This window comes from Drosophila simulans, chromosome X, assembly GCF_016746395.2.
Source record: "Drosophila simulans strain w501 chromosome X, Prin_Dsim_3.1, whole genome shotgun sequence".
NCBI lineage: Eukaryota > Metazoa > Arthropoda > Insecta > Diptera > Drosophilidae > Drosophila > Drosophila simulans.
This window is the reverse complement of record NC_052525.2, coordinates 16,050,389-16,076,806: the sequence shown is the minus strand read 5'-3', so window position 1 is coordinate 16,076,806 and position 26,418 is coordinate 16,050,389. Positions and strand designations below refer to the sequence as shown.

The following is a 26,418-nucleotide window of genomic DNA, read 5'->3' as shown; positions in this document are numbered from 1 at the left end:
TTACCTGTTGCTTTATCACTGAATTCATAAGTAACAGAATTTCTTATTTTGTTAACAGTCAATTGAAAAAACTATTCATGAAGCTAGCTTGTGAGACTATCGAATAACGAACGGCACATCGATGACGCAGACAATCGATATTGCCGCAGCACCATCCCCAGTTGGAGCGCCACCTGTTGGCCCTGGTATATTCTGGTATTTTCATCGGCGCCTAGTGACTCCGATACTTTAACTTCGATATGTAAACACAATTGCCATCTCTACCAGCACCGAGCCGAAATAAAATAAGTGCAACGCGCAGCGTCTAATTGAAACCAAATTGATCGATTTGGCCGCGGCCCAAACTGGACATTCGCAATTTGGGCGGTCAGCCGCCCCCGTCCCGTCCCGCCCCCCCGCGCGTTTCCCCCGCTGCCGACGGACAGCACGTCGGTGTGACGCACATCGGTGTGTGCGCGCGTGTGTGTGTGTGTGTGAAGCGCCTTGTTATTGTTGTTGTAGCGCTTGCTACGTTCGCCGTTCGCAGTGCACTGGTGTGCGTGCGCTCGTGTGAGTGTGTGTGTGCACAGAGGTATCGTTGGAATTAACAAAAAAAAAATAGAAGAAGGAAAAAGCTACGAGATTGGGGCACACAAAAACACACAACTCAAAAGGCCGAGAAACAAAAGCCCACCTTCAACACCCCCAATCCGCCGCATTCGCCACATTTTGGCCAGGTTTTTGGCCACAAGTGTTGACACAACTGTTGCATGCCAAGCGGACTGCGGACAATAATCCCCGTTCCCTTGTTTACCCAACAAACCATCGTGGTCAGCGTGATCATCCTGGTCATTGCGATCCCATTTGCACAGGAAGTAAAGTAGACGGTTAGCATATTCCGGGAATTGATAGCACACCTGCCTGCCGTGTGGGAAACGCACCTGGGAACGCCCGGGTGCTCGGCTGCGTCCGCATGTGGCGTTGGCGGCACTCCACCAAAAGAAGCCAGCGCCAAGTGCCCAAGTGCCCAATCCCCATACCCATTCCCATTCCCATACCCATCCGTATTCGTTTGGCGTTCAGCGGCAGCAGTTAGCCAGAAATCCAACGAAACGCTCGTGACCTCATCGCCAGAACAGCAAACAACTAGCGCTTGACGCGTGCCTCCTCTCCTCATTACCATTAGCATTCCCAGCATAGACAGACGTCCAACAACTCCTGCTGGCAGGTAAATGTACTATATAAATATGTGTGCCCAGAGAAGAATTCTTGTAAACTCATGCTTCGCTTTCAGTTGCAGCACAGGAGCAGCAGTTGACCAACAGGAAGCAGTAGCTGCAGCAGCTGGAGCAGCAGTATCAGCTTGTTATCTTGCATTTGCATGCCAGCTGGACGAGAAACTGTGACCAAGCAGCGCAGCATGGACGTGGAACGAAGGCGCCGGTGAGTGCTCGTGATGGCGGCCCAAAAGCGACTGCTCCACTCAATTAATTGTCACCTGAATGGCAGCATCAGCAGCAGCCGTAGCAGCAGCAATAGTAGAAGTCGAAGTAGAAGTAGAAGTGGCAGTAGCCATCGCACAGATACGTGCGATTTGTACAGACAGATTTGTGATTTGTTCAACTGTTCAAGCAGCTAACCACCTAGCCAACCAACTAGCCAGCTAGCACAATTCAGCGCAAGCCAAACGGGCCTGGCCAAAACAAATCAAAAAGTAATACACCGCTGGCAAACACCTTCCATATCTCATGTTCAAAGCGACAGCGCGGCAATCAAATTGACAAGCGAGTGAACAAAACGGGGGGCGACTTTATAATAAATTTGCCATTTTCGCATTAAAATTTGTAACCAAACCAAAAAAAACCAAAACCAAAACGAAAAGCGAACTGAAACGAACGCACAGTGGCTGATGCCGCCGTTTGTCAGTTGCAGGCGTCGCGTTGCATCGGCTGCATCGTTTGCATCGTTTTGGGCCAAAAAGGTAGAAGATAGCCAGCACCACGCCGGTTTCTTCCATTGGACAGTAGACGGTACAGGGCATGGGGACATGGCTAATGCCCGCCGCCCTCCATTCGTGCGAGCCGGAACGGTACGTTGTTATCATCTCCACGCTCCTAGCATTCAGCATCCTAGCTCCCAGCTCCCAGTTTTCGTCCTGGTTCGCTTGCATTCCGAATTCCGCGAATACAACTTGCCCAGCAATTCCGCAGCGTCGAGTATGCATATAAATACTTAAATTTAATTACCCATCCCACCACTCCGGTGGGTATCTGTTGTAAGCAGTCATAAGCGCAAACGTTAAGGCATTTGCGTACTAACAACAATGGCCAATTGCAATGCGCATTTGGTCATAAAAGCCGAACAGTTCCTTTGTGCTGCCTGGGCAAATAATTAATTAGAATTAATAAGGTGTGAAGAGATTCTGCAACGCAGATGCAGTGCCTCTGAATGTGAAGCGTTCAATTTGTAGAAACTGGATGAAAAAAAAAGGAGGCAGATCGAATTTGGCGACGTTGTATAAATTAAGTTGAAAATTATATTGTCTATAGGTGACGATAATGTTGTCGTCGTCGTCGTTGGTTATTATGTATTATGTATTATTGCCGTTGTTTTTGTCAATAATGTTGCTCATAATTATGTTGTTGTTGCCATTGCCGCTTTGGCCAAATCGAAATCAACAGCGGCAACGAAAATTCATCGCAGCATTTTTGAAAATTCCACTTTCCCAAGTTGTTTGCTTTTGTGTGTATGGTGTGTGTGTGTATGGGTGTATGGTGTGTGTGCTGCTATTACTTTGTTTTTGGTTTTTCTGTCATGCCGTAAGTGGCGATGATGAAATCACAACAATTCAAACACCTTTTAGTATCAATTTTTAGCGCCGACTGTCATCGCAGTTTGCCTGCTCCTGCATCTGAGTTGGACTTTTGCTTTCTGGGCTCCAAAATTCAATCTTCCATCTTGCTAATCTTGCATCTTGGTTACGGGTATTAGCTTTTGACCGGAAAATGCCTTGAAATTCCGAAATTCAGGCAAGCCAAATTTAATTGTTTCGTTCTTTGCCGAATTTGTAGTTTAATTTGCCGAGAAATTCCATTTGAAAGAGCTCTTTTCCCATGCTCTAGTAACCTCGTATGCAAATACCTAATTGTTATAATTAATTTTCTAATTGTAGCATTTTCTATATTTGCATACGCCAGATTTTAATTTCCATGATTTATGTACTTGCATATTTTCCAAGCAATGAACTTTAACTTTTTGTTTACATTCGAAAGTAAATAAGCAATTTGTATATTCTAAATATCAATTATAACGAATGAAACGCTGGGTGAATCATAACACAATGTTTTATTTTTTTTTTTGAGATTTTAAAACCAGCACTGATAAATTAAATTAGCGTACTATGCTTTTTACTATACTATAGTTACGCAAATATTTGATTCATGAAAATGCATAAATTAACAGACTTCCCCTGATAAATATGTTTGTATAAATGAAAGTCATTGTCGCTGAATCAAATTCAACCCATTTAATATTCCACGAATATTAATAATTCTATATCAGTTGTAATGCCGCCCAAGATAACAACTTGATTTTTCCTTGTCCACTTTGCCGTTCATATCTGTGTACAGAAAGTCTAGTTTCCGATGGGTGTCCACAACAAGGTGGGGTGTTGGCTGGTTCCATTCCAGTGTGTGCCCATCATCGTGGCAGCTCCAACTGCTCAAGTGCGCCGTATCAACTGCAAGTTGCTGTCAGTGGCTCGCATTCCTGGCACTGCAAATTCCATACAGCGCAGGGTGATAAAGTCAAGGCCCCTCCTCGTACTCCACCAACATCAGCTCCACTATGCCTATGCCAGGTTATCAATGGTGGCTAGTGTTTCCAGTGCGATAACGCCTTCATCTGTATCCGTATCATGTGCCGCCCATTTGTCTGCCGCTAAAAAGCGCCCGATTGGGACAAATCTCCGGGGCATTCGGCGTCCGTCCGCTCCTCCTCGCACTGACTCACCGCCACTTCAATTCCAAGATCTGAAAGCCTGTCGCTGTTTTTTTTTTGTTTTTTTGTTTACACTGTCGCTGTGCAGACAGTTGCGGTCAATGTGATATCACTTAAGTACTCCGCTTTCGATTTGATCTGGAATTACTTATTTCGATTCTCATAATGCTGGGATTCTGGGAAGACTATGCCGTGGTCCAACTCCTCCCTTCAATACTAATGTTTATATCCAATTCACGGCCACTCGAATTCGTTGAATCGGTTATAATGGGAAATCTTAAATTTAGAAACGATGTGCAAACCTATGAATGCCATTACTTGGACCGCAGCTGTTGCCCTGTGGATGGAGTGTACCCGGAAAGTGGTGTTTACACGTCCATGAGTAATCTGCGCACTTTCCCTCATAGTTCCTTCTCGTTTTCCCAGTTTCATTTTATTTGATTTGTTTACTTGCATGACGACCAAACGGTGAGGAACCAGTTGAACAATCAAACACTCAGCGCAGATGAATAATTTCGGATTTTGGAACACTTCTCTGCTATATCTTTTGACTATATTTACTATAACTCTTTCCATATTTCCGTTTTTCCAGGGCGAATACGCTCGAGCGCGAGATGCGCGATCCGACCAGCATCTGCAATGTGGACTGCCTGCTGGACACGGTGTCGGCCTTGGTCAGCGATTGTGACCACGAGTCCCTGCGGCGGCTTAAGAACATCGAGCAGTATGCGGCCAAATGTGAGTGGTTATGATCCCTGAAATGGAATCCAATGGTAATCGTTACTCCTCTTCCACTTCTTCGTTTGCAGACAAACCATTGGCGATGCAGATCAATCAGCTGCGCATGAACGTCGAGGATTTTCACTTTATCAAACTCATCGGCGCCGGCGCCTTTGGAGAGGTGCAGCTGGTGCGGCACAAGTCCTCCAGCCAGGTGTACGCCATGAAGCGGCTGTCCAAATTCGAGATGATGAAGCGACCGGACTCCGCGTTCTTCTGGGAGGAGCGACACATCATGGCGCACGCCAACTCCGAATGGATCGTTCAGCTGCACTTTGCCTTTCAGGTGAGCTGGGACACTCAGTGTTCAACGTGGTTTAGGTTAGGTTACTTTAGGTTAGCTTTAAGTTAATTGCTTGTGGGGGAAAAAGAAATAACCCAGTGTGGGATACATATGTGCATATATGGATACCCATGCTTTTGCTGTCAGTCAGTTTGACTGTCCTGTCAGGGCTTCCGATCGAATCGAATCACTTCTCAACTGGCTACCAAACGACACGCATCGTAACTGTCTAACAAAACGAGATTTAACAAACTGTGAAAAATTCGAAAATCATGTACAATTTGGTAAAAAGTAATGCACTCTCCGAGATCTTAAAGAAGCCAATGCCGCGAAATTCTTTGAGGGATGGCGGCGCTACAAACAATTCCGCTGGTGATACCAACAAAACGACCGGGAATCCAAGTCCCATTCCCGAAGAATTTGTGCCGGCTCCAGAGAAGACGGAGGAGCGTTCGCTTTGTGCGGATTTGTCCAAAATAAACAAACTGTTCGATTTTCTGGAGTCTTCACGTACGGACGATGTGGATTTAGGTAACACAGTCGTCGACGGCGTGGGAATGGAAAATCTATCGACTGCGGTGGAGGCATGGAAAGAAGTTCCCAATAGAAACCTGAAAAGTAAGGAAGCTAATAGCTCTTCGATGAGCTAGTTTGGTATGCTAGTTTAAATGCATTCTCTTTTTAGTTTCTTTCGGTGATCCGGAGGAATTTATGGATAATTTGGACTTCATGCGTATTTCTCGCAGAAAGGCAAAGATTACTTTTGAGAAGGCCAGGGAAAAGCGTCTTGAGCAGGAAAGAATGGCGGCTCTGGAAGCCACGAAATTGACCGAAGAAAAAAGCATGGAGGATCCTTCTTCGGTTCCGGTTCCAGTTCCAGGCAACGATTCGCCCATACATTTTTCTGCGGAGGAACGCACTGAAGTCGATCGCATGCAAGCTGTCAAGGAAGGCGAGGAAGACCAAGAGGCCAGCGGTTCGGTGGTCGCGTTGACCCCCAAAAGATATATACCCACCGACAAGGAGTGGGACGAGCAATGTCGTTTCAAGGCCCAAAAATCGCCAACCACAGTGGACCAGATGCCTCCGGCCACCACGATGACCGCCAAAAGATATATACCCACCACCAAGGAATGGGACGAACAGTGTCGTTTCAAGATGGAAACCGAAATGAACGCCACGCTGCCAACTAAAAAACTCGAGGCGGAGAGTCGCAATGGGAATATCACTCATTATGGAGCGAATGTAGCTCCTACTCCGATGGAAAGTCAGCCAATTGAAGGCGAGCAGAAAGATCGTCAGGTGAAGAAAGGAAATGTGATTCGTTATACTATTGAGGAATTGCTGAAGTTGGAACCGCAACCGGAAGATCTTGAAGTTCCTGCTGAAGTGGCGTTGATTAATAATAATTTATTGAAGGACACTTAATATGATAACCACGCACAACTCTACGCAACTTTTCGGGCTTACATTTAATTCGATTTATAAACAATTTGGATCAGTTTCGTTTTAAATTTTCATTCCACCTACCATGTATTATTATTACTTAACTTTGTCATTCTAAATATTAAAATATATCATTGTAGCCCACTAGAAAATTGTGAATAATTTAATTTCTATTTAAGAAAGCTCTACTCTTACAAAGTATTGCTTGTATTTTAAGAGTCAAGTAGCTATATCATAGGTTAGATTACATCAAATGTAGATCAGCAATTAATTCATTCATAATTCTTTCCTCACAGGATGCCAAATACCTATACATGGTGATGGACTTCATGCCCGGCGGCGACATAGTCTCGCTGATGGGTGACTACGACATCCCGGAGAAGTGGGCCATCTTTTACACAATGGAGGTGGTTCTCGCGCTGGACACCATTCACAATATGGGCTTCGTGCATCGAGACGTTAAGCCGGACAACATGCTCCTGGACAGCTACGGGCACCTGAAATTGGCCGACTTTGGCACCTGTATGCGAATGGGCGCCAATGGCCAGGTGGTGTCCAGCAATGCGGTTGGCACGCCGGACTACATCAGCCCGGAGGTGCTGCAGTCGCAGGGCGTGGACAACGAGTACGGACGGGAGTGCGACTGGTGGTCGGTGGGCATCTTCCTCTACGAGATGCTGTTCGGCGAGACGCCCTTCTATGCAGACTCGCTGGTGGGCACCTACGGCAAGATCATGGACCACAAGAACTCGCTCAGTTTTCCACCCGAGGTGGAGATCAGCGAGCAGGCCAAGGCACTGATCCGCGCCTTTCTCACGGACCGAACGCAACGTTTGGGTCGCTACGGCATCGAGGACATCAAGGCGCATCCGTTTTTCCGGAATGATACCTGGTCGTTCGACAACATTCGCGAGAGTGTGCCGCCTGTGGTGCCCGAGCTCTCCTCCGACGATGATACGCGAAATTTCGAGGACATTGAGCGGGACGAGAAGCCGGAGGAAGTGTTTCCCGTACCCAAGGGCTTCGATGGCAATCACCTGCCCTTCATCGGCTTTACGTATACGGGCGACTATCAGCTGCTGTCTAGCGACACCGTGGACGCGGAGTCCAAGGAGGCCAATGTGGCAAACAGCGGGGCGGCCAGCAATAATCACGGCCACGGGCATAATCACCGCCATCGGCCGTCGAACTCCAACGAGCTGAAGCGCCTGGAGGCGCTGCTCGAGCGGGAGCGTGGCAGGTCGGAAGCCTTGGAGCAGCAGGATGCTGGCCTGCGGCAGCAGATAGAGCTGATAACAAAGCGCGAAGCGGAGCTGCAGAGGATTGCCTCAGAGTACGAGAAGGATTTGGCTCTGCGTCAACACAACTACAAGGTGGCCATGCAGAAGGTGGAGCAGGAGATCGAGCTGCGCAAGAAGACGGAGGCACTGCTCGTGGAGACGCAGCGCAATCTGGAAAACGAGCAAAAGACGCGGGCCCGCGACCTCAATATCAACGACAAGGTGGTCTCACTCGAAAAGCAGCTGCTGGAGATGGAGCAGAGCTACAAAACGGAGACGGAGCACACTCAAAAGCTGAAAAAGCACAATGCCGAGCTGGACTTCACGGTCAAGTCGCAGGAGGAGAAGGTGCGCGACATGGTCGACATGATCGACACGCTACAAAAGCATAAGGAGGAGCTCGGCCAGGAGAATGCCGAGCTGCAGGCGCTGGTGGTGCAGGAGAAGAATCTGCGATCGCAGCTCAAGGAGATGCACAAGGAGGCCGAGAACAAGATGCAGACACTGATCAACGACATCGAACGTACTTTGAGTCGCGAACAAAAGGCGCAGGAGGACAACCGGGCGTTGCTTGAGAAGATCAGCGACTTGGAGAAGGCGCATGCCGGCCTCGACTTCGAACTGAAGGCGGCCCAGGGCCGCTACCAGCAGGAGGTTAAGGCCCACCAAGAGACCGAGAAGTCGCGCCTCGTCTCCCGCGAGGAGGCCAATCTGCAGGAGGTAAAGGCACTGCAGTCCAAGCTCAACGAGGAGAAGTCCGCTCGCATCAAGGCAGATCAGCATTCTCAGGAAAAAGAGCGCCAGCTGAGCATGCTGTCCGTGGACTATCGCCAAATCCAACTACGTCTCCAGAAGCTCGAAGGCGAGTGCCGCCAGGAGTCGGAGAAGGTGGCCGCTCTGCAGTCGCAGCTCGACCAGGAGCACAGCAAGCGCAATGCCCTGCTCTCGGAACTCAGCCTGCACAGCTCGGAGGTGGCCCACCTGCGATCCCGCGAAAACCAGCTGCAGAAGGAACTGTCCACCCAGCGCGAGGCGAAGCGACGCTTCGAGGAGGACCTCACCCAGCTAAAGGGCACCCACCACGAAGCGCTGGCCAATAACCGTGAGCTTCAGGCCCAACTCGAGGCGGAGCAGTGCTTCTCGCGGCTGTACAAGACACAGGCGAACGAGAATCGCGAAGAGAGCGCTGAGCGGTTGGCGAAGATCGAGGATCTTGAGGAGGAACGCGTCTCACTCAAACACCAGGTACAGGTGGCCGTTGCCCGTGCAGACTCAGAGGCCTTGGCCCGCTCCATTGCCGAAGAGACGGTGGCGGATCTCGAAAAGGAGAAGACTATCAAGGAGCTAGAGCTGAAGGACTTCGTCATGAAGCATCGCAACGAGATCAACGCCAAGGAGGCGGCCTTAGCCACGCTCAAGGAGGCCGAGAACGAACTGCACAAGAAGCTGGGCCAGAAGGCAGCCGAGTACGAGGATCTTGTCCAGCAGCACAAGAAACAGCAGGAGGAGCTTGCGCTGATGAGAAGCAGCAAGGACGAAGAGATCAGCAAGCTGCTGGATAAGTGCAAGAACGAAGTGCTCCTCAAACAGGTGGCAGTGAACAAGCTGGCCGAAGTGATGAACCGTCGCGACTCCGATCTGCCCAGTAAGTTACATTCGCACATTCCGCCTGCCTTCGCTAATTCCATTCCGAATCTCTATTCCGCAGAACAAAAGAACAAGGCGCGCTCCACCGCCGAGCTGCGCAAGAAGGAGAAGGAGATGCGCCGGCTGCAGCAGGAGCTCTCGCAGGAGCGCGACAAGTTCAACCAGCTGCTGCTCAAGCACCAGGACCTGCAGCAGCTGTGCGCCGAGGAGCAGCAGCTCAAGCAGAAGATGGTCATGGAGATCGATTGCAAGGCCACCGAGATCGAGAACCTGCAGAGCAAGCTCAACGAGACGGCGTCGCTCTCCTCGGCGGACAACGATCCCGAGGATAGCCAGGTGAGCATTATTGCCAGCGTCCAGCAACCACATAGAACACTCACACAAAACCCACACCACACCACACCGCACACATGCTTCCCCCAATCCTCCCGGACCTCTGTAGCACTCCTCTCTGCTCTCCCTCACACAGGACTCCGTCTTCGAGGGCTGGCTAAGTGTGCCCAACAAGCAGAATCGGCGACGTGGCCACGGCTGGAAGCGGCAGTACGTCATTGTGTCGTCGCGCAAGATCATCTTCTACAATTCGGACATTGACAAGCACAACACCACGGATGCCGTGCTCATCCTGGACCTGAGGTGCGTTAAATACTGTGCTTAATAATATTAAATAATATGCATCATTTCATTGTTCTTCCCTTGAAACCTGCAGCAAAGTGTACCACGTTCGAAGCGTCACTCAGGGCGATGTCATACGCGCCGATGCCAAAGAGATTCCACGCATATTCCAGCTACTGTACGCCGGCGAGGGCGCCTCCCATCGTCCCGATGAGCAGAGCCAGTTGGATGTGAGCGTGCTGCACGGTAATAGCAACGAGGAGCGCCCGGGCACCATTGTCCACAAAGGTAAGCTGACACACTTTCCGAGACATTGACACTTAATGACACAAAACCCATTTTGTTTTGGCTAGGTCACGAGTTCGTTCACATCACCTACCACATGCCCACGGCTTGCGAGGTGTGCCCGAAGCCTTTGTGGCACATGTTCAAGCCGCCGGCGGCTTACGAATGCAAGAGGTTAGTAGCGGCACTACCTAATCATCTAATTGTGTGTTGATAATGCATTGTTCGTAATTCCAGATGCCGCAACAAGATACACAAGGAGCATGTGGACAAGCACGACCCGCTGGCGCCCTGCAAGCTCAATCACGATCCGCGCAGCGCACGCGACATGCTGCTGCTGGCCGCCACGCCCGAGGATCAATCGCTGTGGGTGGCGCGCCTGCTGAAGCGTATCCAAAAGAGTGGATACAAGCCCACTTCGTCCAACAACAACAGCACCGATGGCAGCAAGATATCGCCCAGGTAAAGCACAACCAGAACCAGAACCACACCCAGGCCCAGGACCAAGACCCTTGACGTTGCCAGGGAGTCAGCAGCAGTCAGAGTTTTTCCGAATCCTAAACAAATCCCACTAACTGATCCAAATTGTGTGAATCCCATGGCTTTTGTGTTTCCCCGTATCTGTATTGTGTGTCTCTAATCTCGATTGGTATTTCTCTTTTTCGCTCTCTCCCTCCCACTGTCGCTGCTAACCACCATCATGATCATCATGACCATCCATATCATTCAACCTCATCACCATTCATTCATCGCCTGGCACCGAATTGGCAGCCAATCGACGCGCTCCTCCTACAAGCCGTATGCGGTTAATGTCCAACGCTCCGCCACGCTGCCAGCCAATTCATCGCTGAAATGAACGCCAAACGATCCGATGCGATCCCAGATCCCACATCCCAGATGCCACATGCCAGATCGCTGGCGTTGCAATGCAGCTGGAGCCGGCAGTCGCGACTCTCCAGCCCCAACGAAACTAGCGCTATGCAAACTGAAACTGATATAGAGAGAAAATAACAGAGAGAGAGCAACTGCAACTGCAACTTGAAAGGCAACTGCAACTACTATCTTATATATACGCTCCAAACATACATGCTACAGTAATCTACAAATATTTTTTGAGTAATTTACAAGCTAAACTAAACTACAACTAAACTAAAACTACAACTAAAACTAAAACTAAAACTAAACCTAATACTAAAACTAAAGCTGTATCTTAAAGAACATGTAATGCCAATGCAACTCGTTTAACGCTTACCTAACATCAAACTGGATGGTGAGAAAAGCATATGTATAGCAGAAGTGGCAACGTCAAGCGGGTCAGATAAATCGTTTGTACTTTGTATACTATACTAATATTATATAAATATAAATACGATATGGTATTGTACGGCTGGCTTGCTATTGTATTCTGTCACCGCGCCCAGCACAACGATGAAAGCTGTACTTAGTTAAGTGAATCCATGTCGCAGAAGGAGAGATGTTTCCTCCATCATCCCCTTCTCTTTACATATTGATGCCTTGTAAGAACTTTTTTTTTGCACATATGAATACATATGCATAATTGTTGTTGTTGTGTAGCGAATTGGATTGGCCAAACGTTGTTCGTAGTTTGTAAACAGAAACAAAGCTATACCATACATTCGTAGAGACACATAGAGAGCATATCCTGTAAGCCACATGCCAGCTAACAACAAACGAATCGAGCAATCAGCGAACTCAGAACTAAGTTAAAGCCACTTTACAAAGCCTTGACTTGTATTCCATTTAATGAGCACTCTTTTTTTTACTTTAATAATGTAGTTTTATGTGTACCAGCAGCGAGTATCAATCAGTTACTTAAATAGAAAACGCGAAAGCAACTAAATATACTGTCTACTGTCCTGTTTCAGTTTCCATATCCGATCCAAATTGGTCTGCGATGAGCATTTGAGTTCGAGGTTTTTAAACATTTTGCCTTTGAGGCAAATGGAATGTAAAACTGGGAAATGTTATGCAACCAATCGATAGGAAGCGGAAATGGAAACGAAACGGAATGGAGGGATTCTAGCCATGGACAGAGCGAAACATGAATCGAAAGTAAACTAAAACTAAAACTAAAACTAAAGTAAAGTACACCTAACTATACAAAACGAAAGAAGCGACACAGAGTTGTGTGTAAAAGGCTACGTCTAAGTATTAAATATCCAATATGTTCTAGTTGTAAGCTAAGCAAATTATTTATTTATATCATTGTTCGATGGCGCCATCTAGCGTTCGACAACAGAAACGGCAGCGCAGCTTAGCACTCTACAATTTGTATGATTTGTATTCCATTAATGTTGATTTTACTTATGATTTCGAACCCGTTTTGAGTTTTGTAATTTGAGTAGTAGCGGTAGTAGTAGTTGAGTAGTTCGTTTTACAGAGCAGAGTGTACAGAGTGAGAGGCGCCAGCGGATTGCATTTAAAAGTAACGATAATAGCGAAATTTCGGAGTTGATGGCCCTTCGTTGAACATCGGTAGTCGGTTATTGTTCATCGCTAATCGTCTATCGATCGCCGTAAAGTTCGAACTTTGATTTGGAAATCGATCGAAGCGCTGCTTTCATTTTTACTTTGTATTTTATTTGCACTATTATTATGATGATCATTCGTATTACGTTTATGTTTAATTGTACTCTCTAGTTTAACCGCGTTTGTAATTGCATTTGCCATCGAATCTTCAAATCGACTGGCATCCAAATGGAATTGCAAGCGTCAAGAAAATAAAAACTATAATGTGTATAAAATCAGTATTCATTTGTTTTCTGTTCATCAACGTTTTTGTTTTTCTACTTTGGTTTGGTTCGGTTATCCCCACATATGTGTGTATGTATATATCTCCCCCTATATCATAGATCTTCTGGAGCGGCATATAAGATCCAACAACGATGAGACTGTTCTACTGCCTTAGAGAGTACGGATAAAAATACGACAGGAATCGGAATCGGAAGCAATTAATGAAACTGAAATCATTTTGTAATATGTACTTTAAGCCTAGAGCTAAGCCCAAACAAAAAGTCTGATCAAATGCAAACTAAAGTTATTCGGTTCATGAAAACTTGCATAAAACTGCCTTTATTTTTGGGTTCGTATCTGTATCTGCATCTGTTTCTGTATCTGTATCTGTCTATGTGGCGGCATTAATCTGGCCCCCAAATACGTGATGGGCATGGAAATATGCCGGAATCATCGGGTCCATTAGCTCCATTTGCATGGCTATTTGCATTTGGATTGGATCTTAATGGAACTGGGATGGAAATGGCGGCCATTGTCCCATTGCGTATTTTTTTGTATTCATATTTTTAACAAGTTTCTGGTTTATGCTCTGTAGCAGCATTGCGTTGCGTATCATCTGGCATATCAGCCATCGCTTATATTTTATAACATTTATTTTTGCCATTTTGGCTGACATTTTGTAGTTCAAGGTGAGTTGGCCAGACGGCTGGCTTCACAGCTTGGAGCTTGGAGCTTAATTAGTATGTCCCATCGAGCCAAGTGCCGCCAAAAAATCAACACCTGGCCGCAGAACATCTGCAAGAGTTCAAAGCGATCGTTAGCTGATTGGATGGATGGATGGTTGGATGGATGGGTGTGGAAGATTAATTAGCGCCCATCAGCTTTGTCACCCATTAAACATATGCAGCCATCACCCTACAGACCCCGCCCCTGTCCCCCTGTCCCCCTGCCCCCCTGCTCCACCCCTGATCAATCAGTTCAAGGCCGCGACGAACCCACAAAATATGCATAAATATTTCTGGCTTTATCAGCTTTTACGGATTTTTAATTTGCTGCCATTCCATACCTTAAATTGGCTCAGGGCCCCCAGACTTGCAGATGGATTTCGATTGGATTTGGTGGCCATAGAATTGAGATTCATTCAAGTTTTCAAAGATCCGTTGTTAACTTGCCTTTGAGGTTTTATCTTATGGTCTGCAGTGATTTTAGTCTGCAAAGAGTTTAATGCTTGTAAAAATATTTAATTTAAAATAATATTTGTATTTATTTCACTTTCTTGTTAAGGAAGCCTTTTCATCATGAAAAATTCATTTGACATGTCAATTGATATTTGTTTCATTACACTTTCTAGGGTATTTGCATATCGTTGATAACTAACTGACTGATCTGCTCACTTACTTGATTTGGCTGATTTTTAAACGCGAACTAAGCGATTTACATGCGGGACAGATGTGCCCTGTGTGTTTTTGGCCAACGGGCGGAGCGGGTCGGCTGCTTTCGGGGATCGGGGGTTGGGCAGCTCGATCGGGATTTACCAGATCGGCAAAGAGGCAAAACAACAATTGGCCTAAAATCAATAAATTAATTAATAAAATATACAAATTGCGAATGCTAAGTCGGCTCCACTCAACTCCATTTGACTCAACTCAACTCGGCGCGGCTCAGATTGGATTGGCTTGGGATTGGAGTGGATTGGGTTCGAAAAACCTGTCATAACCAGAGCCCAGGCCCGTGACAAATTGGCTCCGAAAAACCAGAAGTGCTCCTGCCAGCACAGATCGACCATCGAGGCGCTTGGGCACACAAGGCGAAAAAATCAGGATTTACATTTTTAATATCAGCTTGGCATCAGATAATGTTAAATTATACGACCATCGCAAGCAGCACTAATTTAATCAATGATGTCATTGAAGGGGCATAGGAATTTTCTTCTTGTCAGTGGAAAAATTCAGGGAATATGTGAAATAAATGAATTTAAAATTATTAAAGATCTCTTCTGCTCACTATACACAAAAAATGTGGCAAGAAAACGTTAGTAATCTAAATAATCTAATAATCTAAATAATCTAATAATCTAAATAATCTAAATAATCTAATAATCTAAATAATCTAATAATCTAAATAATCTAATAATCTAAATAATCTAATAATCTAAATAATCTAATAATCTAAATAATTTGTGGTATCATAAACTTCTATATATTCAGAAAAATGTTTTATTCAGCATGAATTCATACTTATATTAAACACATTCTAGTTAGTTAAATTGAATGCTAAGTTAAGGAATTTCTCTTAGAGAATATAGTTTATAGAAAACTTGTTCATTTGACTAAAAAGTCCTGAAGAATTTACATTTGTAATTTGATACAATTACAGAAGAAAGTTAAGTTAAGTTAAGCAAAAGCTACTGTATATGTTATATGCCAAAAATGAGAAGTCCTGTGGAATTCGAGTGCCTGGCTTGATAGATGAACATAGATGACCATAGATGAAAGTGTGGCTAGAATCCGACGTTTTTTACCACATTTTTCGCGCCGTGCAAAAGCAGAGTTTTGAGCGCAGGCGGCGATGGAAGTGGAGGGGCTGGGAGTCGCTGGCGGAGGCGGAGGAGGAGGAGGCGGTGGCCACGGGTTGGAGGCGCTGGCAGGCAGGCGGTTTGGCTAGGGCGGTCTGAACCTGTTGCGCGGCCGCTGCCGCCGTCGAAGTCACCGTCGCTGCCACAAAATATTGGATGGCCGTAGGTTAACTGTGTGCACACGGCATAAGTAACGTTCAGTCTGCCTCTAGAAGTCGATCGTGATCGTGGCCAGTCGTCAGTACCGCTCGCTAGCAGAGAAGCCGAGACCCTCGCCCCCCTCCCAACAAAAAACCAAAATCAAATCCATTATAAATACACAAGTGTTTTTTTTCTAGTTTAAGTTTAAGACGCGCGCGTTTCGAGTTCAAATCGTTGTTAGTTCCACGCATCGAAAAACACGCACAGCAACACACATCAAGACAAAATGAAGTACTTCAACATGTGAGTGATCCCAAAGATATATAGTATATATTTCATTCAAAATATTATTTCGTGAACGATGAGGAGAGATCGTACTCTTTTTTTTTAAGTGATTGATATAAAGCTGAACAGGACATGGGAAAAGAAATAGTTACTTATTGAATAGTTATAATTAAAAATATTTAATCGAACCACTTTAAGCTTGATTTGCATAAACCCCCCACCCCCTTAACTTCTCGAATTTCTCTGGTACATATAACTCAATTTTCGAAATCCCAACTTAGTTGCCAAGCGTCGAAATGCATTGGCAATCGACTCGGTTGCATGTAGCACGTTGACTTGCAACCTTTATGGTGCACGAGCACATGCAGGTGTAGGTAAGCTCGTCTTAATGCCAATTTGAACTTTAACATGCCGTGGCTCCAAACTGGAACTGAACCGAGCTCCGTGGCTGTGGCTAAAATGCCAAAGTTTGGTCATAACGATGATCACCATGATCAGCAAGGCGACGACGATGATGATGATGATGATGTGATGAAGTTGTCACGGGATGTGAGGCTGGCATTTTGCCGGCAAAGAAATGGCAAAAGTTAAAGCTTCAGATCGTAAAAGGCGATCGCAGTGGCAGCAGCTGGAGAGCTGCTGGCGGGGGTTGGTGGTCTGCTCCATGTTTCAAGGTCGCCAGCTCAAGTGGCTCCTCCTTTCGAAGTGGATGCGCATCGCGCCTCAGATCGCCAGATCACCAGATCCCCGCTTTCCTCGACTTTTCGCAGCTGCAGCAAATTAAGTATATTGGATTAATTACCGCGGTTGTCTTATAAATTAACGGTTGCACTTTTAATGCGAACTGACAGACCGACCGCATATCTGCATAAATGCAATACCACTCGAATCGGGTGTGTGTAGCATACATATATATGCATATTATATGTGTTAATCGCAGCGTTGTATGCATGAAATTAATCACACCAGATCGAGATCGCGATGGAAATGGTGTGGAGAGAGAGGTGGAGTTGGAGTTGCAGTTGGAGGTGAGGCGCCAGGCAGACGGCTAAATCAGGATTTTCCGTTCCATTTCCCCGGCATGGCGTATTATGCAATTTAGTTGAAATAAATAAAAGAAATGATAATGCCTTCAAGATTCAACACTCAAGATTCAAGGACTTTCGAGTCGCCAAATTGGCTGTGTTGTGTGTGTGAGTAATATACATATGTGCTGCACTTCATGGGCCAAAGCGAATTCAATGCGAGACCGAAAACGTAAACACCACTCTGGGCCAAATCAAAAGACTTAGGCAGCGAACTCGATCGATTTGGCATGCAGCCAGCCAGCCAGCCAGCTAGCCAGAAGTAGTAGTAGTGTAAAAACACGTACCAAAGCAACCAAAACACGTACTTGGCCAACTAACAACGACACAATGCACCGTTATTGAACCCACTTGCCTCAAGCGGCCAATCGGCTCTTTTCGCCTTAATTTTTGGAACAACTCAGCAGGCCAAACCCCGCTCCACTCCACTCCAGCCAATTTAACTGGCTAGCTGACTTCAACTTGATCCAACGCGGCAGCAATAAAAGCAGTTACAATCAAATTGAATTCGAATTTGAATCCGATTCGGTGTCGAATGTGCACGTTTGGCCCGTAATAAGTGGCTACATATGCATATGGCCCCAAAGGGGGTGGGGAGTTGCCCGAGTTGGGGCACAAAGGTGCATGCGGGCAGTGGACGCGTAATGAGGGCTCCAGGGCAATTAGAGAACGTGCATGGCTTAACTGGGACTTTGAGCCCAGCTCAAGATCAACACATGCGGCACTTTCAAGAGGCGTTTTTCGTTTCGAAAAGGTTTCTCAGATTTTAAGGCATTATTTAAATGGGTTTCCTTAAGACTTAAGTTTTTATTTAACAAAAACTCGAAATGCATAATTCAAGCAAGGCAACTTCCGCTTCTTAAAGCTTGAGGACAACCAATCGTTTAAATGCTGCATAAATTGCTTTTGAGTGTGTGGAAGTTCTTTCATATACGCAGTAGGCCCAATGACGTCAGCCCATTAAGTCGAAATAAAAAGGCAAAAAAATAATAATAAGCAGCATAACAGAGTGCGAAACGAAAGGAAAACAGAAGGAGACCAAACAAAAGCGAAATGAAATGAAATAAATTAAGAGCCAGGCCAATTTGTTGACCAAGCTCTTTAAACGAGGATGATAATGATGCCGAGCGATGAGGCTGCATTAAGTAAGTGGTTCCGCCTGATTCACGAAATTCTCGCCAACGCGAGCAGCTGCTTATCATAAATTCGCCACTAATGTCGGCTTATATAACCACCGGCTGGCACTAAAGACGATTTGCAAAAAGACGGCCCACTGTGCCCGTCTGCCGGTGTACAAGCCGTGCCAGCCGTAACCATGTGCCTACCCATCTAACTGCCTGTCCACCCAACGGATTGCCTGTGGGTGTGGACTGCGCCCAGCCATTGTTCCCGTTGGCCAATCCAATGGGGGGTAACCGGTTGCGAGCTGCTCTATGCCCAGTGCCTAGCCAAATGTCATGGAAAACCCAGCGCTTGCAGAACCGACATATAAATACCAAATATTGCCTTACAATGGTAAAATAAATATTAGAAATTAACTAATAACAATAAGTGAATCACAAGCAACAAACTGAATCACTTTTAGTGAATAAAAGCTTTTATGTTTTATTCAAAACGTGATCGATCCATTCAAAATGCAAGATGATCGCTTAAACGAAGTGAAAATCGCTGGCCCAAGCCCCCTTGGGAAATAATTTTCTGGGCACGCCTCTGGGCACAACTGAAGTTTGGAGTCGCTGGGATGTTGAAGATGCCGGGCACGCACCCACAACTTGGGCCCATACGCCTTTCACCTTTGCCAGTTGCATAATTGTCGCTTAACTGGGCCATCTCATCCATAGCCACATCCACATTCATATCGCTGATATCCATAGCCACATGTATTCACATGACCCCATAAGCAAATAAATCCCAAATGGAGGAAATGCCAAGTAAACCAGCGATACGATAATCGAATAGAAGTAATTATAATGAACAACGGTGCTGTGTGTTGGCTAAAAATAAAACTTGGCTTGCACATTTTACCGTTATTAGCCAACTGCAACTGTGAGCGCGCACTTAAATATATTCTGGCGTGGTGCTGGCTGCCACCAACTGGTTTCCCCCGCCTGGTTGACGACTGCCTTTTGCATAAGCACCTGTTTCCTTTGGCCACTCACCCACCGCAACGCCCTCCACAGCCCCCCCCCCCCCCTCCTGCTCCTCTGGCCAACCCCTCATCGCGGCAACAACAACAACAACAACAAGGCACTCGACTTTAGTGTTGCCATAGGAAAAAAGAATTTCAAAACGAGTTCGCTGCCTAAGTCTTTTGTTTTGCATAAAATATGAGCAATTGACTTGACTCACTGAAGCCGCCGCCAACGTCGCCAGCGGCAAAGAGGAATAAAAAGTAGTTAACTAAAGCAAGAAATAAGGAAAAAAAGAGAGATATATACATATATACAGTAGAAACAACAACAGATACGGAGCAACATTCATTCGCATTCGAATTCGGCATTAAGGCGAAATCCATATCCAAATCGAAATCGAAAGTGAACAAACCCGTTTGCCTGACCTTTACACATTAATATTTGTTAGCACATCTCTGTCCTCCGTCAGCATGCGACATAAAATATACAAAAAAAAAAAAAGAAATAAATAAATAAAATAGCAAAACTTACAGGAAACCCGAATGGCAACTACTTTAAGTCTCAGGTCTATTAAATATTAATTATTAGCCTAAACAAATACAGCTTTTTACGACCTTTATTCTGTAACAGCTTTAGTTTAATCTAAACAAATCCCGCTGATTCTGGAAGCATATAAGCTTATTGTTTCTCATTCAGTTAATTACCATATATCTTGTCGTGCCATTCAAACAGTTCCTCCTAGCCAATATCCACTGTATATGTAGGGGCGGGCACATATGTATTTATGTACACAATATTTACGACTTCAGGTTCTGTATTGAATAACCCGTCCAACCAGACCTGTCCGTCCAAGAGTTGGGTTCGAGCTGGAAGTCACGAGGATTAGATGCGTGTAGATGTTGGGCAACCTTGCCCGGGGGATTCACCACCAGATGCCGCCATGCCATCACTGAATCCAGTCGAATAGATCCGTTTCGTATCGATTCGAAAGTCGAGCAGTGCATTGCACCAGCGGCTTCAAAAATTCAAGTTATTCCAGTAAATACTCGTAATTAATGAAACATTGTTCGCATGAACAACCACTGGGATTTTAATGCCAACAATTCAGTATTGATTTATGTAAAATTTGAATATTTAAACACCTAATCATGGCCACAAATAGGCGATTGCACTTAAATCCTAATGTTACTCACTAATGATACCAAGATGAATGATCATTCGTATATTCCAAGAAACCTTCAGAATACTTACTTAACGTATAATTTAATTTAAGTAGAAGGAAGTGTGTTTTTTTAACAATTTAAAAATAATTTTAGTAATTAAATAATGCTCTACTTTTGGCAATGGTTTTTAATGAGCTAAATATTTAAAGTAGGAGCTATATAATAATTGGAATACTTAATCAATATGATTGACATGTATTATTATTTATTATTGTTATTTATATATTATTATTAATTTCTATATATTTTATTTCATTCACTTAGCTGCCTGCTCTTCATCGTTTGCGTCCTGTGCTACGGAGTGGTGTCCGCCCAGGAGGAGGGTGGTCCCGCCGTCTCGCCGGCGAAGAGAATCGCCGCCCTGCGCCGTCCGGTCGGGAAGGCGGCCAAGGTGACCACCACGACGACAGCGGCGCCAGCACAAGCGGATGCCGGCGGCGAGGGCGAGGAGTACGACGAGGAAACCGGCGAGCACGGCGATCATGGCGAGGAGGGCGACGAGGCGGCCTTCGCCAGCTCCACCACCACCACCACCACGGAGGCGCCCAAAAAGGTTGGCCCGGTTATCCGGCCATTCCGCTCCAACGATGACTTCCTCAACTCGCTGAAGCGCCGCCAGGCGAACGCGAAGAAGCATCGCGCCGAGAAGCCGCCCAGTCCCAGCAAGCCGGCCAAGAAGAGCGACGAGTCCAACTCCGGCGAGCAGGAGGAGCAGGCATCCGCGCCAGCACCCGCCCCAGCAGCCAGTCCCGCCAAGGGCTACAAGGGCAACTCAGCATGTAAGTTTGGCAGGGATTAGGCCAGGAATAATTGACTAACGATAACGAAAGACAGAACTTTTCCTAGAAAGGAAATCTTTAAAATCATCTCTCTATGTGAAGTTACTAAATCCATTACTAACTATCTCTTTAACCATCCCCAGTGAGCCGTCGCAAGCTGTCGAAGCCCGCCAAGGCGACGCCCGTGGAGGCGGTGGAGGATGCCGCCGCCGAGGAATCGGAGCAGCAGCAGAAGGAGGAGACGAAGCCCAAGCGCCCCATCGGTCGTCTGGCCCTGCGGAAGCGCAACTGAGCGCGGATTTGAGTGTCAATCAGTTCCAACTCCTATTCTACACACATGCCCAGTGACCACACCCAACTCCACACCCCTCCCCCACCACACTCCCCCCTCTGCCCATCGAATCATATGGCTAGCTATGTGGCAGCCCGATCTGCCCTTTAGTTCTTAGTTCGCAATTGATTTTTCGTGTATGTAATATATTTGTAATCTTATGTTGTAAACAAAAACACACGCGCACACGCAACACTCACTCAATCACGCCCACCACCACGACCACGCCCACTGTCCAGAGCCAGTCCCACATCCTCCATGTACGCGATAAATACGCATATATATTTTGCGAATATATGTGCGAGTATTTAAGCGGGCACAATTATGTATTCTTCACAACCATCAAACAATCAATCAATCAAACAATCAATCAACCAGTAATAAAAACAACAAAATCGAAACACGCATTTTTCAATTAGTTTGTAATAAAAAAAAACAGAAAAAATAAATATCTTTAAAGTTAACCTCCAAAATGTCGAATAAAATATTAAAATATTTAATATTTATTGGTAGAAAGTATTTTTGGATTTGCAGTTATTTTTGTTAGTTTTTAACTATGAATGAAACCACAAGATTGAACATTTTCGCATTTAAGTTTATTCATTAATTAATAATTACACGGGTTAAATCAAAAAAACAGAACAAAGAATGTAAGCTAAAAGTTCTAAAATATTTTCGAAATCGGGAATGTGTTTAGATATATGCATATGTGTATGTCTGGAGCGTATAACTTTTCACACAAATGTAAAATGTAAATGTTTAAAAAATATTTATGTCCAAATTGTATATATGCTTTTCCGCCTAACTCCATCTCTTTCTCTTTCGTTTTCTGTCTCCCTTCGATTCACACCTTCGTTGTTTCGCTTTTGCTTAGAATTAGGTTTGTTTTTATAAAAAATATATGTGTATATATATATATATCGATTTTTAACATTAGCTCTTAGCGTATATATGTATATATTCGAACAATGTTTTATGGGCTGGTTAAAAAAAATCAAACACACACGCACACAAATCAATATTGACAAGAAGAGAGAGAGCAAAATGCTGAAATACTCAGATATATATATATAAAAATGTGGTTCTCGGGCAGATAAATGCTATATCGTTTCTCCAGCCGTATCGGTTGCAGGATGCGATTTCAGTTTCGATTTCGAGGCTTGCGAAAGGCACATTGCGTTCTCTTCCGGAACGTTAGTGGGCATGGATGTGCGGAGCTTAAATGACTTTACAACGTTTCGAGGGAAACTCCGGGGATTTAAGTACAGCTGCCAAACAGAATGTTAATACTAGAATTTAATAGATGGATGCCCACGGGCCGGGGTCCGTTGTCTGTGGGAATGATTGCTTTCATCGAGCAGCCGGATCGTCTGGTTTGTCCAGTCAGCGTGCGCTGTGGCATCCAACTACGGATGGTGTCGCGCATTGCGCATCAGCGGAACCAGCAGCGACGGCGGTCCCGCCTGGCGCAGGAAGGGATGGGCCAGCAGCTCGGCGGCGGTGGCACGCTGCGCCGGATCCCGCACCAGCATCCGGTCGAGGAAGGACTGCAGGCGCGGCGAGACCTTGTGGGCGTTCTTCAGGTTCGGCGGCTGCATGTCACGGATGCGGCGCATCGCCTGCAGCGGCGGTTCGTTGAAGAAGGGCGGCTCGCCGTCCACCATCTCGATGACCATGATGCCCAGCGACCAGATATCCACTTCCGGGCCGTACGGCAGGCGCGATATGACCTCCGGCGACATCCAGTACGGCGTGCCAACCAGACTCTTGCGCTTCGGCAGCTCCTGGGACACCTGGGCGCAGAATCCAAAGTCCGACAGCTTCACGCGACCATCGGCGGCCAGCAGAATCGAGTCCGACTTGATGTCGCGATGGATGACGCCCTGTTTATGGTTTATCGCCATCGGCAGCACCGTCGGAAGAGACAGAGAGAAGGGAAATTGGTTAAAAGCGTTCACAGTTTGCGGTTTTCCCCCAACCAACGCCCTTTCTCCCGCCGACAGACACTTATCGCATTACACGAGCCAACGTGGGACAGAAATGCACAAAAGAAACCAGCTCGACCCTGCAACGCCCAAAAAGAATTTCCTGCTCTTGGGAACACGCTGGTTTCCCTAACGTGGAAGTTAGCATAAACAGGTTGGGTTCTAGTTCTAATTTGATGTAAATGGATTACATCTAAAACACTAGGAATTCTAACAATTGTGAAATGTTGCGGCTTAAACAAGTTCATTGAATTAATATTAATATTATATGCTATTCTAATATTCTATTACTAACTGGGTTTTAACATCTAACGTTGTATCTAAGGCAAAAATCATAGCGATCTATCAATGAGTAATGAACTATAACTTCAAACTTCCTTCTCTATAAGCTAAAATTAACTATCTATTCGCTTTGAGGTAGGGCATGCACGTGCGATTTCACCTGGCCATTTGGGCGTGCTACGCCACTCGGTGGCCCACTGTGCGGCCGACGACTTTTGTTGGTGACAACATTTAGAAATTGAAACCAAAGCCACGCGAAAGCGGAGGGCGAAGAAAGCGCCGCAAATGGCAAGGTACAAAGGCACAAAGAATCGCATGATGGCGAGTACTCTGTACTCTGCTGCCCAGTTTGGCCAAGGGAATGGAAATGGGAATGGGAACGGGAACGGGGCAGTGTCATGCTGGTCACGCACCTGTGAGTGCAAATAGGCCAAAGCCTTCAAGCATTGCTTGCAGACGGTGGCTATCTGCTCCTCGTCCATGCGCGAATGGGTGACAATATCGGTGAGGGCGCCGCCCTCGAGGTACTCCATCACCACCCACAGCTCATCGTTGACCAGAAAGCTGGAGTATGTCTCCACGATATTGGGATGATGGTAGTCCCGCATGATGACGACCTCGTTGAACAACAGCTCCCGTCGCTGCTGTTTGCGCAGATCCATCTTCTTCACGGCCACCTGGCGACCTGCACGGAATGAGAAAACCAAATGCCATTAATTGAATGGTTCAGTCAATAGTTAAAGCGGATGTTCTTGCCTGTGGATTTGTCCGTGGCAATGCATACGGTGCCCGTGGAGCCCTCGCCTATTTTGTTGAAGTGGTCGAGGTTCTCGCGCGGATCACCGGCGGAGACCACCATCTGCAGGGCGGCACGGAACTGTTCGTGGGTGAGGCGTTGGTCCTGCTTGGGCTGACCCGCCGCTCCTCCACTGGCGCCGCTCGCCTGCTGGGCAGCACTGCTCGCTCCCCCGCTGGAACTGGATGCCCTGGAAGCCGACTTGGCCAGGTGTTGGTGATGGTGCGGATGCGGATGTGCATGCGGATGCAGAGGATTTTGGTTCTGATCGCCACCCTGTTTGGCCTGCTGTTGCTGCTGCTGATGGTTTGTGGGATACATGGGAGGATAGCTGCCGCCGGTGTTGCCATTGTTCGTGTGCGAGTGATTGGATCGCGTGCCACTGGCCACCGAGCCCACGGGCGAAGTCTGCTGTTGCTGGGGCATGGAGCCGCCGGATGGCGGGGCCAGATTGCTGCGATACTGCTGCAGGTTGGTTTGATCCGTGCGCACGGCCAGTGGTCCTGTTGCTCCATTCGCGTGCGCATGCTGACTGTTATAGAGCAGGGAGGGATGGGCACCGGGTGGCTTAAAGCCACCGCTAGTAGCTCCACCTGCTCCCGGTGTTCCAGCTGTCGGTGGTCCCTCCTCCTCCGGCACCGATGGCGGCACATTGGCCACCCGTCGCACTCGCGGCGGACTGGAGCTCCGCAGCGAATTGGATCTGGCCACGTGAGAGGTCTTCGGGAGGACTATGCCGCCCGTCTCGGGTGGCATCATCATTCCGGGGCCATGGCTCATCATTGGGTGTGCGCCAGGTGCCATCGGATTCATCGGCGCCATTGAGCCCATCATCATGGTGCTGCTGCTGTTGAGCGAGGTGGTGTCCGCCTTGTTGTTGTTGTGATGCGGACGCACAATGGTCTTCAGATCGAGAATCTCGGTGGGCGTAATCTCCGAGGGATCGACCAGTGGCAGCGGGCGGTTGGAGGACTTGAGTATCTGATTGTTGCCCACAATGGACGCCCATTGGAGGGGCAGGCCAACATATTTGTTCTCCCGCTTGTCGAAGCCCGTGTGCACACGATGCTCAAAATTGCTGGGCATCGAGATCAGCGGTTTCTTTTTCTTCTTCGAGAACATCTTCAGCGACTCGGATTTCCCGTGCTCCAAATTTCTGCCCTTTTACCGCCCTTTTCCACTCCACACCACTCCTTCCCTCTCGCTCTTGCTCTCTATTTTTAATTTGTAATTTTTTCCTTCTGTTGCGTCGCCCGACAATGGAAAATGCACAAACAACAAACGATGGCAACGGCAAATCCGACAGCAACAGCAACAACAACAGCAGCACACAACTTCTTCCCGATCTCACTCACACACACACATGCAGGGACATGGGCACGCACGCACACACACACACACGCATAGCAGCGGACGCGACTGGGAAACTGGGATTCAATTGGATTTGTATGGCCAAATCGAGATGCGCACAAGCGATACACCTTCAGCACTGGCACCACTGGCAGCCACACATTGCACACATTATGGCGACAGCACGAGCACAAGCAATACGCTTAACAAAAAAATAATAAACCTAGGGAAATAATTGCCGATGCCAGAAATAGAGGTGGTGTTTATCGTGAGTATTAGTGCTGGAACGGCTATCGATGTCTATCGCAATGGCGGCAGTGTGACCGTTGCCGATGCATGGTGGGTTCGCCTGTGGTCAACTTTTCTTTTTTGAATTTCATATATTT

General features: G+C 46.7%; 4 protein-coding genes across 6 annotated transcripts; 3 read left to right on the top strand and 1 right to left on the bottom strand.

The window, feature by feature from the left end:
* The first annotated feature begins 170 nt into the window (after positions 1-170).
* On the top strand, positions 171-13,083 carry LOC27207946 (rho-associated protein kinase 1). 3 transcript variants are annotated; one of them, XM_016183571.3, is made up of 11 exons: positions 171-1,207; positions 1,274-1,422; positions 4,571-4,716; positions 4,788-5,044; positions 6,784-9,412; positions 9,476-9,750; positions 9,884-10,050; positions 10,124-10,317; positions 10,383-10,488; positions 10,552-10,776; positions 11,086-13,083. In XM_016183571.3, exons 2-11 carry the CDS (start codon positions 1,361-1,363, stop codon positions 11,168-11,170), a joined length of 4,146 nt encoding a protein of 1,381 aa, XP_016039677.1. In that variant the 5' UTR covers positions 171-1,207; positions 1,274-1,360; the 3' UTR covers positions 11,171-13,083. The 3 variants fall into 3 exon arrangements, with proteins under 3 accessions (XP_016039677.1, XP_016039678.1, XP_016039679.1); XM_016183572.3 differs by having other exon boundaries at positions 172-1,207; positions 9,857-10,050; XM_016183573.2 differs by lacking the exons at positions 171-1,207; positions 1,274-1,422 and adding an exon at positions 2,019-2,068 and having other exon boundaries at positions 9,857-10,050.
* Positions 5,224-6,630, top strand: LOC27208711. The gene is made up of 2 exons (XM_016184273.3): positions 5,224-5,659; positions 5,727-6,630. Exons 1-2 carry the CDS (start codon positions 5,314-5,316, stop codon positions 6,467-6,469), a joined length of 1,089 nt encoding a protein of 362 aa, XP_016039680.1. The 5' UTR covers positions 5,224-5,313; the 3' UTR covers positions 6,470-6,630.
* A 2,724-nt stretch (positions 13,084-15,807) lies between the features above and the next one.
* LOC6726150 (nucleolar protein dao-5) lies at positions 15,808-22,020 on the top strand. The gene is made up of 3 exons (XM_002107090.4): positions 15,808-16,087; positions 20,774-21,288; positions 21,432-22,020. Exons 1-3 carry the CDS (start codon positions 16,071-16,073, stop codon positions 21,578-21,580), a joined length of 681 nt encoding a protein of 226 aa, XP_002107126.2. The 5' UTR covers positions 15,808-16,070; the 3' UTR covers positions 21,581-22,020.
* Positions 22,021-22,291: 271 nt separating this feature from the next.
* Positions 22,292-26,356, bottom strand: LOC6726149 (serine/threonine-protein kinase PAK mbt). The gene is made up of 3 exons (XM_039297508.2): positions 24,643-26,356; positions 24,300-24,571; positions 22,292-23,502 (listed from the first exon to the last, which is right to left on the bottom strand). Exons 1-3 carry the CDS (start codon positions 25,802-25,804, stop codon positions 23,026-23,028), a joined length of 1,911 nt encoding a protein of 636 aa, XP_039153442.1. The 5' UTR covers positions 25,805-26,356; the 3' UTR covers positions 22,292-23,025.
* Between the last annotated feature and the right edge of the window lie 62 nt (positions 26,357-26,418).